A 16,577-nucleotide genomic window follows, 5' to 3' on the forward strand; every position below is an offset into this window, starting at 1 on the left:
TTTTATTAATGTTGACTTCGAAAACGTGCCGCGTGGTGGATGTTGAGTCCTTTGATTTATTTATATGTCTTTTATATGGTATTTTATGATATATTTTATTGAAACTTATTAGATTAATTTAAGAATTATTATATTATAATAATAATTATTATATTATGATAAATTATTATTATTATTTAATTGTTTAAACGATCCAATCCAATTATCTTATAAATAAAATAAATTACTTTTTTTATATATTTGATTACGAATTTGTTGTAATTGTTTAATAATGTATTTAAAAAGTAATTTTAAATTACGATGGATTTTAACAATAATTTGGAGCTGTCCTTAAAGACTTCATTCTCTATATCCGATTAAAAAATTTAATTTTACATTTGTATGCGCAAGAGTGAAAGAAAGGGATATATGTTCATGATTATTCAAGAAGGATATAAGAAAAAGGCAGTTCAAGTAGACGGTGCATTTTTAAATTAATTATCTTATTATATATTATTATTTTTATTTTTTGATTTAAATTTTTATTCGAATTTTCTATAATTTTAACGAATTATTTTATTGTATTATGTTTCAAGTGAATGTGTCGTGTGTGTTCATATTAACGGATTTGTTAGATTTTAAGGGAAGATCTTATGAATATTTGAGGGTTTGGATACACTTTGTTAATATTGTTTTTAAATTAATTTAATAAGTAATTTAATTTTGAAACATATCATAACTATTATATTTATCAACATTTTTTTAAATCCTTTAAATAGATTATTTAAATACAACTATTATAAATTATTTGAACAATAATTTTAACTTAATTTAGATCACTAATATATTGAAGTGAATTTTTATATTTTAAAATCTAATTTTTATTAAGATACTTGAAATGAAATGCAAATAAATTGAGTAGATCAATGGAGTAGGTGTTTTTAGTTTTTCTATTTCTGTTTTAGTATATTTTACTGAGCACTTTATTCGGATTTTTCCCAAAATTCACGAATTTTTTATTGTGTTGACTTTGCAATAAATGTGTGTGTGTGTTTGATGTCGATTTTGGCTGATTTGTGTGATTTCAATGTGGGATTTTATGAAACATTGGGGGATTTCGAATTTTTTTATTGAGCCTTTTTATTTGGTGGTTTTAAGGAATCAACATCATATTGTATTGTTTATAATACATGGTTTTAATAACATTAGATTCGTTTCGTCATTTAATTTAGGTCGAGGTTCATTTAAAATTTAATATTCAAACACCAAACCAAATTTAATCGATAAATTATTTTTTTTTAATTAAGAGTTTTCCCCTACTTACGGTCTTAAATAATGAGGAATGTTTTAAATTACTTGCTTTTAAGAAAGTAGAATTTTCGTATTTTTCATTTATTTGAGTTTCTCAAGAATTTCTTTTTCCTGCTTCAATATATTATTAATTTATTTTAGTTGAGATGTTCTTATTAAGCACACCAAAAAATAAAGAAAACATTTAATAAATATTTATCCCTACAAATGTAATAAAAAACTAAAAAGTTGGTTGCTTTTTATGTGTATTTAATTAATTATATGAAGGGAGATATCTACAAGTAATTTTAATAATTGGTTTAATTTTTTTAATTCATATTTGTGCATCTGAAATTTTTTTCTGGTTGTATTTATAAAAATATGACGGATGGTATTTTAATTTGCTTTTTTGTGGGTGAGTGCTTAATGTTAGATTAGACGCCACCGCCTTTAAAATGCAAATTAAATAAGAAACTTCTCTTTTACACATTAAATTTCTCTTACTTTTTGTGTCATTTAAAAAGCAATCCAATATTTGGATAATCCTTGACTTGAAAAATATGTCTGTCTGAAAAATGAATGATTAAAGTATAAAATATAAAATCACCTAACCCTTTTAATAAACATAGTATTATGGAGGTTACAAAATGTATATTTTTTTACATTACATTTACAACAAAAATATTTTATTTTTGTGTATTTGATCGTCCAACCTAATTATTTTTCACTTCGACAGACTTAATCCAACGCTTTTTTCTCTTTTGTGTACCATCTAAAAATAGGATAGCTCATATCCTTAATTTATATATACGTTTCAGGAATAAGCTCATCATTAGAGGTAAATTTCTTTCTGGTGAGCCATTTTTCATATTTGGAAGTGGGAAATAATTGGTGCTAAATCAATAATGGTCACAATTTATTACAACATTAAAAATATAAACTGTACTACTTGAATTGTACCTATAATGTCTTTCCTGTTTATTTGATCATTTGAAACGAAACCGGCAACGAAATTTTATTCAAAATAAATTAGAAATTGTACTTTTCCCGTACTCCATAATTGTACAATTGTTTAACAAACATCGTTAATATTAGTTGGGTTAATATTTAATTTTAATCCTAGTTAATGAAATCTAGCAAATTAACCTAATATCTTCAATTCGACAATGTATTTGGAATTATGTAAATTATTGTGGTTGATTTTCATCTATGTCTAATTATTCAGCACATCATTATTAAGTTGAATTATTAATAATCATAATACAATGTATTTGATGTTCAATTGTCATTATCCAATTTGCATCAGTTGTGCTGTTACTTTATTGAACATGTCAGATCGTATTTGCTGACCTACAAAGTGAAATTATTCCCAAATTACTGTTCTGATACCTTTACAAACGCAAAAACTTTACGCTGGATCCTTGAATTATCATATATATTCGTCACGAAAAAACATCAGTATCTTTTATACATGAACAAAAACGAAAACGAATATATTTTGTTCTTTTGGCGCAAAGAAGAGGCATAAAATATGTGAATAATATTCACGAAATTCAAAGAATATTGTTATTTATTAAACATAATTAACAAAGCAAAAAAGTTTCAAACTTCGTTGCCTAAACACAACACTAATTGTAACTAATATGTTGTTGAAAATTTAAATGATCTAATGATATATTAAGAACAGCTCACAATTCGATCCGACAATACGCCTACAATACGCCCACAATGCCTGCATCAGTGTAATATACGTACCTTTCTCTTTGATTTAATGCTGTCGATTTGTCGTTGGGTCATTTCGCCAATCGATCTGGATCCCCAAAGAACTCTACCCATTATTGTGTAGCATAGCGACATCAGGATTATGGGCACCACGTACGTCAGTATGAGGAAGAGCATTTGGTATCTGAAACACCAACAGAAAAAACTCCTTTGAGAAAGGGTCTGTTTTACTACGATGAATTCATTTCCTATTAACGCTCGTTTTGTTCTTGTGTTGCGGTGGGTACGTGCCTGCTGAACGGAGTGAATGCTGTTAGGCTTAATCAAGCTTGTGCGTTTCGGGTTATAAGTTTATGCGGTAGAATTTTCAACGACGTAAATCCATTGTCGAGATATTAAATGAATACACATTTATAAAATCTAAATATTCTCACTACTATAAATTGTTTTTTTTTCATATTATATTTTCATTTAGGCATTAAAAGAGATCCAAATGGTATCCTATAAATGTTATTGCATTTATGTACTCAACCTAAAATTCAGGATATTTTTAATTTTGGGTGGTTTTCGTATCTTTATTTAATTTTTCTAAAAATTATTCAGACTGAAATATCAGTTGGAATGTTAAAAGTTCAGTTAATTGATTAATTTTAATCTTAAAAATGAAATTAGTCAATTCGTTAATGTATTTGGAATTACAATATTGGCAGAAAGAATATCAATTGCTATTGCCCTGCCTAATATAATTTATACCAATTGTGAACACACTGTTTACAAATATATCGGTGAATATTACTTGTATTGAAAATGATTCTGTTAGTTACAAATCAAAATACTAAATATTCAGTTGACAAAAAGTAGAGCATCATTTTACTAAATGTCATTAATCTTTACAAAATCCACAAGTAAATTAAATTATTTTCTGAATTAAAATCACGGGTGGATTGTATCGTTCTTTCAATCCGATGGGAGAAAAATATATCGTTCGATTTTAACAAGGTTTTACAATAATTTTTAAGATTTGGTAATATAGAAGAAAAAAATGAAACTGAACTACCAAGAAAAACCAATAGGTTTTCAGGATAAACATATTTTATTCTACTCCAAATAAGGTTTAATCTGGTTAGCAGTGATGGGATTTTATATGTAACACGATTTATTCATGAAAAGTTTTACTCAAGTTTACCATACCCACTGTTAAACATGGTGACAGGTCGGTAATGGTATGTGGCTGCTTTTCGGTATTTGGAATGGATCCTCTCCTTTGAATAGAAGGTATCATGGATCGTTTTATGTATAAAGAAATATTGAGGAACAACATGGTACCGAGCTCAGATATAAAATATGCCACTAAAATTTTATTTTCAACAAGCTATTGACCTGAAAAACACTTGAAGCAATGGCTATTAATGGAAAAAATAATGTTTTGAACTGGCCATGTCAATTTCCTGATCTAGACTCCATTGAAAACTTATGTGAACAACAAAATAAGACAAAGTAATCAGCACGGTTCTGGAAGTGTCCTGTCAAAATATGGATCTAAATATTATTGACCATCTGTTGTTTTCCATGAAGAAAAGGTGTTTGGAAGTTATTCATAATAATGGATATTTCACAATATATTATTATAGAATTAATTAAAATACTAATTACAAGTTATTTTTAGTATCAAAACTTTAAATAGCATAAGTTGCTCTACTTATTGACGGCCCAAAACAAGTAATCATCAGTAAAATTTAATTTTATTTTATTGTTTAACTATGTAATTGTTAAATTTATAATTTCAATATATTTTTTTTGAACATAACCAGTACAAAAATTATTTGAATTTTAAAAAAGTTGCTCTAATTTCCGCCAATACTGTATGTAAATTATTGTTGCTGACTTCAATCAATAAATATGTTGTGCCATACTCTAGAATTAAAATGAAAATTAAGAGAGATTAACAAAAAATGACAACGCTCATTCGACTGGTGTGTATTGTCATGTGTGTTCATTAGTTGGTTTAAAATTTATTCTTTAATTTCCTGTTGTTTATTTTTGTGATGTAGTATAAAAATATTCAGAGAGGTCAATTTATAAATATTCACATTATTTGTCAAATATGGAATTTAAAAGCATTAAATGATCGCTTTCAAATATATTTTAAACGATTTAATTTACGTTAATTCAATTTGTCTCGTAAATTATTTCGAAATGACGATTTCCCATTTAATACGGTTAATATTTCTATTTAAATTTAGGAAATAATTACTATTTTATCTTGTTTTAAATTATTATTAATTAATAATATGAATTTATTAATTATTATATAAAATTATGAACTAAATTTTATTAACCCCTAATGTGTCAGATAGGTGATTCATTTCATAATATATGAAATAAAAACTTTTTTCCAATTTTAAAATGAATTTAGATATTATTTTTATATAAAAAGAAATAAAAATAATGTCATTCTGGTAACTCTTATTTAAAAGAAGACGTAATCGTAATTCTTTCTCAAATTTAAATAGAAATAGTAACGGAATTAAATGGGAAAAGCGTTATTTCGAAGCATTTTACGAGACACATTGAATTAACGATATTACCTTGTTCAAAACTAAATTACGGGTTTCATGTATGTCCTCTACGTTACAATTTATGTGGGGTCATAATTTTTGGCATATAAAACGGCAGAAATTATCCGCTGAACAAACAAACAATACTTATGCACGTTTACCGGTGAAAATTGCAAAAAAGTTATTTATTCAACGGACTGTTTTGAAAGCAATTTAAACTAACCTACGTGTGACGTGTAGCTAATATTTCAAAATAAATACGTGCAAAGTCAAAAGTAGTTGAGTTTTGCTGGACAAAATCAATATCTTACAAACTCGCAAACAATCTAACTCGATTAGGATGATGAGCACAAATTGCATTTAACTCTCATCTGCCGCCACTTACAGAAGATCTTTCTATTTTTCAACAGGAACGAATTAAATTCCATGCAAGCAAAAGGGCATTTAACTGTAGCATTTCAAACAGTCACAAAGCCCATTCGAAATATCTTTTCTATGTTTTATAAAGTCATCTCGTCCGTCAGTAACTAAAATTAATTTCTAAAAGGAGACACAAAGCTAATCTAATTCAGCCTTTTTGCATAATTTTAAATGAAAATAAAGTAAATAAAACTTTTTATTAAAATTTTACAATTCTATAGTTGTGGAAACGACCTTTGCATTCGTAAATAGAGGGTTAAAAATCAGAGAGTTGGAAGGATGATCGTGACCCCTTTTTGTAGGGATGGGTATATATATAATTTTCGGTTCAGTCAACAACTAACTTCCTTACGAGATTTAATAAAAGGACACAAATTAATTTTGTTATTGAGTTGTGCCGTAAAAGGTGCAGTATACCTTCAGTATAATTTATTATAATGTATTAATAGAAATAACTAATAATATATATTACGAAAAAGGATTCAAATTAGGATTTTATTAAAATAATAATAATAATAATGATTTATAATTGATATATTCAACTTAGTTTATTCAAGTTCTATAGTTTATTCACATACACTAAGATAAGTGTGTGTAGAAACATTTAGATTAATATTTTTCGATCAGTTTAGTTGAAAATAAGATTATTTTATGCCACTGTATCACAAGTAACACGAATCTAAAATGGAATGTGGCAAATAACTCGTTGGCATGGATTGCTTGCACCGATAGAAAATTTAAAACCCTTCAAATTTGAATTTTTATTGAAGAATGGTGTAAAATGCAGATGTGGCCGAATAAATTCAAATTCGAGATAAGACAAAATAAAAATAATTAAGGCAAAGGAGTGCGCATTTCGTTAAAATCGGAAACTTTTACCTTGGGAAAGTTAATGGAGTAAAACGGTGTTTGTCGCACTGATAAACTTGCTCTCTACTTTTTACTTTAATGTGCTTTTCATGTTTTTTTATATCCGAAGAACTTTTTGTAATACCTCTAATTGGTATTAATATGCTTTGTCTTGTTTCATTTTATTTCTCTCTAATAAATCGAGCCGGACAGACGACGAATTAAAAGCCCCCGTTCATGCCAAATTAAACCCAAAAGAAGTTTTAAGAATTCCACAACGAAACGTAAAGAATCTCAATCATTTTACTGCTTGTTTAATTAATCAATTTATGGTCCCACTCCTATTAAAACGACCAGGATGATAGCTTTCGGCTTCATTCGGTTTGGTCCCTTTTTTCTTAAAAGAGGTCGAGGCCAAATGAGAGGGGACACAGATAATCCGGTAACTGACCACGTACATAGTTACTTTATTGTCCTCGTTTTAATCAATCCGCTTCACTCTTTATATTCAGCTCCGGATGCTCAATTAAGGGAAATAGATGACTTATACTGATTAAATCGCCTAGGGGTTGCTTACTTATTGTTTCAGGTTACTGCAATTAAATTGCATTTTTGATAATAGGTGGTAGCTATTGTTAAATAAAGGAATGTGTAAGGGAATAAAAATATTGTAATATATAATTAATCTTAACTCAATAATTTTTAAATTATACATTACATTAAACAAAACCTAAAGATACATACTAACAATATGTTTTCATGTGGGTGGTAAACATTTGGGAATAAATAGAACACGTTCAGTATAATTCTGTAAAATTGCATTTAAATTTGGTATGGATTATCCTAAAATACACACCTAAAATTCAATATAATAAACTTCATCCATAATGATACGGTAACATAAACACCATATTTTCTACGCCAATGAATATACTATAACTTCATATTTTTTTGCACAATTGAAGGTATTCACAATTTTTTTTAGTTATTTTTTTTTTAATTTTTGATAAAGTTAAATTGGTTTCCATACAATACAAAAATTAAATAGAATGCATCCATATTTTGACCACCTATTTCAGAAAAAGAACAAAATATGCATAAACATTTAAATCTATTTGATCATCATATTTATTGGTTGTTAAATATTTATTTCGTCATATGTTTCTCTTTGGCTTCTTTTAAGAGCGTTTAATGTTTGGTCAGACATTCGACATTCTTTTTCCATTCGCACCAATGTCTTTTATGACGGGAAAATGTTTTAGGTTAGTGGTGCGTAAAATGGTACAACTTTGGGTTTACTAACCCAATCGTGCAATTTATATGAATATTACATCACCAAAAATGTGTTTACCCAAACTCCTCAAAGCTTTAATATTATATTAGTAATAAATTCACTTAGAAATTAAAATTTTGGTAAAAAATAGTAGTTTTAAAAATACTAACGGAGATTTTAATTTCATTGAAATATTTTCAATGGAACACAATACACTCAAACTCTCAATGTTATAATGTTATATTAGTAATAAACACACTTAAAAATTAAAAATTTTAGTAAAAAACTACTCTGTTTAATTGTTAAGAATACAGTTTGTTTTTAATATTAATTTTTTATTTCAAATAATAAATATTATTAATTGCATATATGGAAAGCTTTGTACAGATGAAACTTGTATTACCTGTAAATATTTTTTTTAATAAAAAATGAAACAAAAAATAATTCTATGTTACATAGTTAAAAATACTAAGAGAAATTTTTATTTTACCAAACTCTCAACTCTTTAATGTTATATTAGTAATAAACTCAATTTTAGTAAAAATTATTTAATTAATTATCTGTTTAATTGTTAAGAATATATATATATATATATATATATATATATATATATATATATATAACTCTATATATAATAAAATTCTAAATTTATTGGATTTTGAATCTCTTATTTTTGACGTATTTAATTTTATTTATTTCACAATATTCTTGCCCACTGGCGGGTCATATATACAATACAATTTATGTACAGTAATCAATTCACCGCTTCCTCGAAGAGATATTGTAAATCTAGGGGTTAAATAATGTATACCTCAAATTATTGTACACTAAAAAATATTTAAAAAATAATATGCATAATTAAAAATGCCGGTCCATATGTGAGAAATACGATTTTGAAATGCGGTCTTCGACGTGTTAACAAAAGTGTATCATATGAGCAATTAATACTATTCGATAATGTTGAGGTTGTTTAGTATTTTTTTTTTCTTTCCTAATGTAATTGTTAGTAATTTTCTTATTTAAACACTAAGAATAGTTGAAGCGCAAATTTTTATTCTCTATTGGTATATTGAAGTAATGTCTCTGTAAATATTTATTTTAGAAATGGGACCTGCTTGAACATGTCAATAAGCAATAAAATTCTGAAATAAGTATTGTGAATGTTGTTTCCATTTGGAAACTGAAACCATACATCCAATTTATTATTTTAGAATGATCTCTGACATGCTATTCATTTGTTAATGTGTATCACGAATAAATTTTCACCATTAAAATTGTTGGTATTAGTTACTCCACGTATAAAATTAAAAAAAAAATTATATATGTCAAATGCAAATGAAGATCAAAATATCGCAGGTCCAGAATTTTACATAGAATTCATTCAAAAATCAATATGAAAGTTAATCGTTTGAAAAAATAAACTTAATATCTGTTAGTAACAATGCATTTAAAATTCTTACCAATATCTCCAACCAAAATTTCAGATTAATATCTCATTCAACCATATAAGTCTTCAAATGAATTAGTTAAATGAATCATCCAGTATATACTATTATAATAAATAAATTTTGGTGTCCTACATCTTTTCATTTGCATACTCAAACATAGTTGAAGCAATTTTTGAACTGTCAGAATAGATGCACAAGTTCAATTTGTGCGGCAACAGTTTTAGTTATCATGGGACGCGACGACAAATGTTTGTTTGCTATGAAAATTCATTCATACCGGTTGGTTGCAATTTATGTCATGATTTGTTTGAGTTCACCATAAACTACATTTGACTTTATCTTTGCAGCTCTTGCATGGTTAATTAATGGAGTTATTTCGGGTAATCGTGTACATTAATTAAATTTATTTTCCGCCTACGTTAAACCTGCTACCTCCAGTTAATCTTATATTGTATGAAAATATATTCAGAAGTCGGCACGTATAAAATTAAACATAAAATTTGTTAAATTAACCTAAACTTTGATTAGGTTAGGAGTTCAAGTATACTTTATATCGTATGTAATTATGTGGTTTAATTTTAATCCAAAAGTGTCAATTTTGTTCTAAAACAAAGAGAGATAAAAGATAAGTTTAATATTGATAATGTAGATCAAGTATGACATAAACAAAAAGCAATTTTCTTTATTTGATTTTAAAGATAACGTTCACAATTGGATATCAAACAAAACTGAAGGAGGAATCTCTTCATCGTTTAATAATGTAATACCATTTCCCAACATTGAACACAGATTTAATTTAAATAATGTATTTTCTTGTCAGGCAGTTGTTCATTTTAATATTATTGTTATATTAAAACATAAAATATAAATAAAGAAATATTAGGAATTAAAACTGAAAATTGAATCTGATAAAATTATTCATCCAATGCACAAATAATAAAGTGTGGATTTCAGCAAATAATTGTAAATTTAGTTTTCTTATTGCATACACACGTTTCGATATATACACAAAAAATTAAAAATCTCCTCTTTATAATATCACCCACAGCAAACGAATACATTAAACATACACCAATTGCAAAGAGTTAAGCTGAAAAAATTCTTTCATGAAATTCTAAACTCATGTTCTCACTGAAAAAGTTAACGATATATGCAGAGAGAAGTACATGGTGAAAAGAACCGTGAATCAATGAATAGCAAATTTCATTTAGAACTGGCAGACATCCAATTAGTATTTTTAGTTTGCAATATGTTGCATGCAATATTACACGGTTGGAAAATCAAATAAAGGATATTGGATGCTCTTATTAGTAGGTCTTATATGTGAAAGAAAAATTGAGTTCATTATTATTATTAAAATAAAAAAAAAATATAAAATAATATAAAATTTGTAAAAAATATATTTTTTTTTATATCACATATTTTTTTACACATACTTTTAGTTGTTAGTATTCAGTTGTTGATGACGAAATCTGAAAGTGATTTGTAATATTTTCGTTGGGTTTACATACTTTTCCCGATATAATGGAAAAACTGAAAGTGTGTCAAATTTTTCATAACTTTTGTGTAGTTTATTATGAAAGCTATACAAAAAGTTTGTACATGAAAGTTAATGGCAAGACTAAGGAGATATGTTGTCGCATTTAAACAGATCTATGTAAATACATTTTGTTTCGGCTTGTTTACAGCCTCTAGAAGCTGACGAGTCTATTCTTTTCAACAGCAAATTTCCACTTGCTTAACACCTCTTTTATACAAATCTAATATTTTGTAACGAAACTCCAAACCAACAAATTAGCCTTCATTTTAATGAGATTATTAATTAACACATTCAGACGTAAGATTGAAGGTTTAATACACTTATTTCGCTTTAAATACTATATTAAAAAATAAGTTTTTTGTAAAATCTTGGTGAGCTATACAGAGTGGGTAAAATACAAAATCATATAATATACAATATGTATATTATATTTTAAAACTTTAATAATATTGATATATGATAATAACCCTAGAAACTTTGAAAAAATAATATGGTTTTATTAAGTTAGCCGCTTAGTCATAACTTTATCTAATCTAAAAACAACAATTTGTTACAAAGTTTGTTAATATGAAAGTGATATATTTGGAAACACCGATTGTGTACATTGTACAGCTCCAGCATATTTAATATTAAGAATAGACAACTAGGTAAGAATACATACATATTTTTCTTGCATGGAAATAATTAGTGTTTCGCGTGAGACACCATTAAAACGTTCTTATGACTGAATCAATAGGTCGTTAAGGTACAACTCTATTAGATCAGATCTAATTATTTTTTTTGTTTGTCTATCTAATTGCTGTTTACGTGACGAAGTCGCCATGAAAATATTAAATAGAATTTTATTGGGCTCGTGTTGACCCTAAAAAAAACCTGATTATTCTTGTCGACGTAAATTTTGAATTATGAGGGATGTGAGTAGTCAACATTCAATTTTATTTATTTTGGGTATTTTGATTGTATTTGCCGTCTGTCTGTGTAAAGAATATAAAACATTTAAATTACTACATAAACTAATTAATTACTAAATTAATTCCAATTAAAAATTAAAATATTTAGGTTTTTTTTTTGATAAATTAATATCTTTTCAACGGTTTAATAATCTATTTTATAACTTAAATTAATTTTTTTTAATCAATTGTCTTGATGAAAGTCAGAAAAACATCCCCCAACCATAACGCCTCCTCCACCATGCTTCACAGTAGTGTACTTGGGATTATCCCTTTCATTAATTGGTTTTTCTCACCCATGAAATGCCATCAGATTTGAATAATTGGAATCAACTGTCAACTCTTTCCAGCGTATTCCTTCTCTTAAAATTGGAAATCATCATCTAAATGATAGATTTGCAGTTTACTCTGGTTTTCACCATTCCGGAACATTTCTACAATTTGTTGTTTAATTTATATCGATAAATGGACATCTCTAGACATTTTATCTTTAAGAAATGATGTCACACATAGAATTAAATTAAAATCAAAAATATTGAATATATGGTTTGTTTGCTTTACTTATGAATCCTACTCAAAATAAAAAGTTATATAAAATTATGTAAATAAAGATATCTGTATAGGTACTTAATAATTATTAAATTAATTTAAATTTAATAAATTGATTATATTTTTTGATTTTTTGCTTTACATATGAGCGATAATTCATATATAACACATCTTGTGACCATTGTACCATTTGCATTCTATTTCCTTACGTAAAATATATACGGAATATAAATTATTAAAAGCTATAAATTTCACGAGAGTGACACTTTTGAAATCCAAGTGGAAAAATGCTGTGCATATCTATGGAAACATCGCGGAATGTTTGCTAGTTCGCGAATTATTACGTCGTTTGTTTCTTTATGTTTTTAAAAGTATGCGGCACAGATAAGCGAGTTTTTAGACACTGAATGTTAAACGAACTTGAGTATCTTTATAAAGACTTGACAAAAATAATACTGAATCTTTTCTGCTCTATTTAAAATTTTTTTCAAATATGTCAGCTACTAAACTTCATAAAATCAATATTTATAATTATGTATTGTAAATAAATTTTAATCTTACTTTAATAAAATTTAAATATAAAATAGAAAAGAGATTCAAATAATATTGGCTTTTAATTTAAACATATCAGTTTAATAACTATTCTCATTAAATCGGTTAAATCGTTTTCCTTTTTTTTTCGTATGAAAACTACCTATGTGCTTTTATTATCCTCTAATTTTCAAAGCGAAGGCTGTTACCTTTATATTGCCCCACATTTCGAAATTGCCAATTAGATTAGATATTGGATTGTTATAATTGGAGTGTACTGTTCCTCTTAAATAAAAACCATTTAAACTCAAGGCAATAAAAGATTACTTACGCAAAGTCAAATTTGGATCCCACGATTTTATCGTCTGGCCAAATTAGAATACATCCTGTGCGTTCCACTCCTCGATAACTGAAACGAATTTTCGTTGAGTTAATACACAAATTTAATTTCTTAAAAATGAAAAATTTGTTCAACTAATCAAAAATTTGTTCCTAAAACTTTCGTTTATGTTTCTAGAACAAATTGTTCTGCGAAAGTAATGAGTTAAACGGTTCAGCCAAGAATTCGGGTAAAAGTGTTTAAAGTTGTAGTTGAAATACGAAACGTTTTAACTCGTCGTATTAAATTTTTCAGACAAAATGAACCGAAAGTGAGACAGGTTTTCAGGAAAAAGGCTAACTTTGTTATAAGAAGCTTTATTTAAAATATGCCTTGTTAATTTTTAAATTGTGCAACCATTTGGAAACAAATTTTTCATAAAAAATACTTTATTAATGCCTTTAACAAAACTATTTTACTAACACATTTTACTGAATAAAATAATCCATAGCTTTATTTGTTGTATTAAATATAAATTCAAAATAAAAATAATGGTATAATAATAAAGTCTTGAATTTTTCAACTAACCAATCATAAAATAATTAGTTGCGCATTCACCATAATTTTAATCAAATAATTTATTTACATTTATTATATCATTTTTTACAAGATATATTTTATGAAATTATCTGTAATTTTAACAAGAGAGAGAGAGACTAAATAATATTAGCACTGACCTCGAGGTTACTGTTGTAGAATAAAGTAAACAGGGAGCCGCCAAAATCATACTGGCAGCCCAGATCAAGACGATAGTAATTAGGGACGACATCTTCGACATCCGTGGCTGAAGTGGATGAACGATCGCCAAATATCTGAAACAAATATTACAGTGACAACACAGTATCAATTTGAGGAAAATAAAGGAAAATATAAAATAAAATAAATAGACAATAAATAAAATAGGTTAATAACAACTTAACCATATGAACAAATAAATAAAAGGAAAACAAAATAATACAAAAATATATAAAATTAATTTAAAGAATAATAGATTAAATTGCATTTAAATGGTTGGCAAAGTTTGTACAGCATTCGATAGTTGAGAAACAGTAAATAATTCAGTAAGTAAGAAAACACAAAAATTCGGAAAAATTTTGGGACCAGAATAGAATATCCCCTTAATTGTTACCTTAATATTTATTTTATTATTAATTAATTAACTTTAAAAATTATTAATAATTGTAATTGAAATGGACTTATACGACTTCTTAAATCAATATTTTTTATTCTGCCGCCAAAATTAATTAACTCAATACACTAAAGTGATTTTGTGATTAATATATGGACAAACTAAAGTAATTACCAGTTTAGTCGTAGTTTACGTAAGGGACATATGATTAATTATACTCATTAGTGCGCCACATTAGCTTCTCAGAATGTTACAATTAAATGCAATATTTTTCATACAAATTTTTGAATTGAGATAATAAATGAAAACTGAAAGTTATATTTTAAAATTTTTATTTTTATGGTCGTAAATTGGAATATTGAGGATCAATTTACATAATTAACACTGGTTGATCTCTTACTAAAGCCACGTATAAATAAATTAATGGTCACACATTATAAAATCATTGTTGTTTGTAATTAATCCAACACACTGACATGGAAAGTATCCTTGTTCATGATTAACATTGTAACATCCTATGTTACAATATTGGCTTAATTTGAAAATTAATTAATGGCGGCTAAAATTACAATATATTTGTTTTATTTAAAATTACGTTCAAAAAATTATTAACTTCTTTTGTTAAATAATTTCCATAATATTTCGTCGTTTCATAATTCTTTTCCGGTAGAATGAACATTCAGCAATTAGAGGCTGAATTGATATATTAATATCAATTCATTAACAGAATGTAAGTTAGTAGATAAATAAACATCTCCAAAGTTATTTTATTGCAAGAATAGCACAGAATATACCTACTTAGGTATGTCGAATTCGTATTTCAAAGTAAATATTTAAACTACTTAAATAAACCTTAACTAATTTAATGTTCACTTTAAAGTGTTTACAAGTAAACTATATAAATCCATTTGGAATGGTGATAATCACGAAGTTAATTAATTAATTAATTATGTATAATAATTGACTTTATTCATCCAGAGCTATTTTATGAATTTATGCATTTACGAACGTATATTTATTTAAATATTTATAGACTAACAAATCATATTTATAGCATACAAATATGATTGCAGTTTGGATTTTCAACTAATATTTGCGTTATCGATTTAAAGCTATTATTTATTTGACAGCAAGAGATTTGATTATAATCGTTATAAACTCTATTTGTACAACAAAAATCTCAGTTAGGCTTAAATTACATTTTAAATAAATAAGCCGGATCTGGGGAAATATGCGAGGGCCGACCTATATTGACCGGAAGCTCTTATATAATTTTGCCTCAGTACAGTTTCAAAAACAAGTTGGCAATCGGAGGTATTAATGAATCGATTTCAAACCAATTGCTCGTATAAAATCCTATTTAATGTCGTTTATAATTTAAAATGTCGAATCGATTTGATTTAATTCTCTATGGATTAAATGACTTTTAATTTTATTCGGAGTGAAAAATGGTGTTTATTAAATGGAAAAATGTATTTAATTTATATTTGATATTATTGCACCTTATATAATGTTTTATAGTATAAAAATTAAAATATGTTCAATAATGAATAAAATCTAAATAAAACCAAATTTTAAGCTCTTACTTTAGAAACATCTAGAAACCCCCTATTATAACTTTTGAATGTATCAAGATGTTAATCTCAAATAAAAATCATGTAAAATGTTGGAAATTAACTAAAGTTATTCATGTGGAAAATTGCCCAGTTTCAACCATATGTATACTATCTACTACTTCTTTATTTGTATTGATTCTCAGTAGGAATTTATTTTTATTCTCTGTTCAATGTTATTTTGCTGACTAAAATCGAGTGAGTAGTTACAAAGTTAAACCGGATGCTGTTGGAGGATGTAGCCACTGTACAGTTTCTAAAACAGTCGAAGGTATTAATGAATCGATTTCAAACCAATTGCTCGTATAAAGTGCTGCTTAAAGTCGTTTATAGTTTAAAATGTTGAA

The 16,577-nt window shown here is 26.5% G+C and overlaps 1 protein-coding gene across 1 annotated transcript in view; it reads right to left on the reverse strand.

Moving 5' to 3' along the window:
- The window catches only part of LOC109595741 (tachykinin-like peptides receptor 86C), a 66,707-nt gene that overhangs the window by 19,407 nt on the left and 30,723 nt on the right, over positions 1–16,577 (reverse strand). Inside the window, exons 5-7 of the mRNA XM_049964640.1 lie at positions 14,166–14,300; positions 13,441–13,518; positions 3,025–3,175 (exon numbers count right to left, since the gene is read on the reverse strand). Coding sequence (XP_049820597.1) covers positions 3,025–3,175; positions 13,441–13,518; positions 14,166–14,300 — 364 coding nt within the window. The remainder of the gene's footprint in view (positions 1–3,024; positions 3,176–13,440; positions 13,519–14,165; positions 14,301–16,577) is intronic.

This window comes from Aethina tumida, chromosome 3 (genome assembly GCF_024364675.1).
Source record: "Aethina tumida isolate Nest 87 chromosome 3, icAetTumi1.1, whole genome shotgun sequence".
In the NCBI taxonomy this organism is placed as follows: domain Eukaryota; kingdom Metazoa; phylum Arthropoda; class Insecta; order Coleoptera; family Nitidulidae; genus Aethina; species Aethina tumida.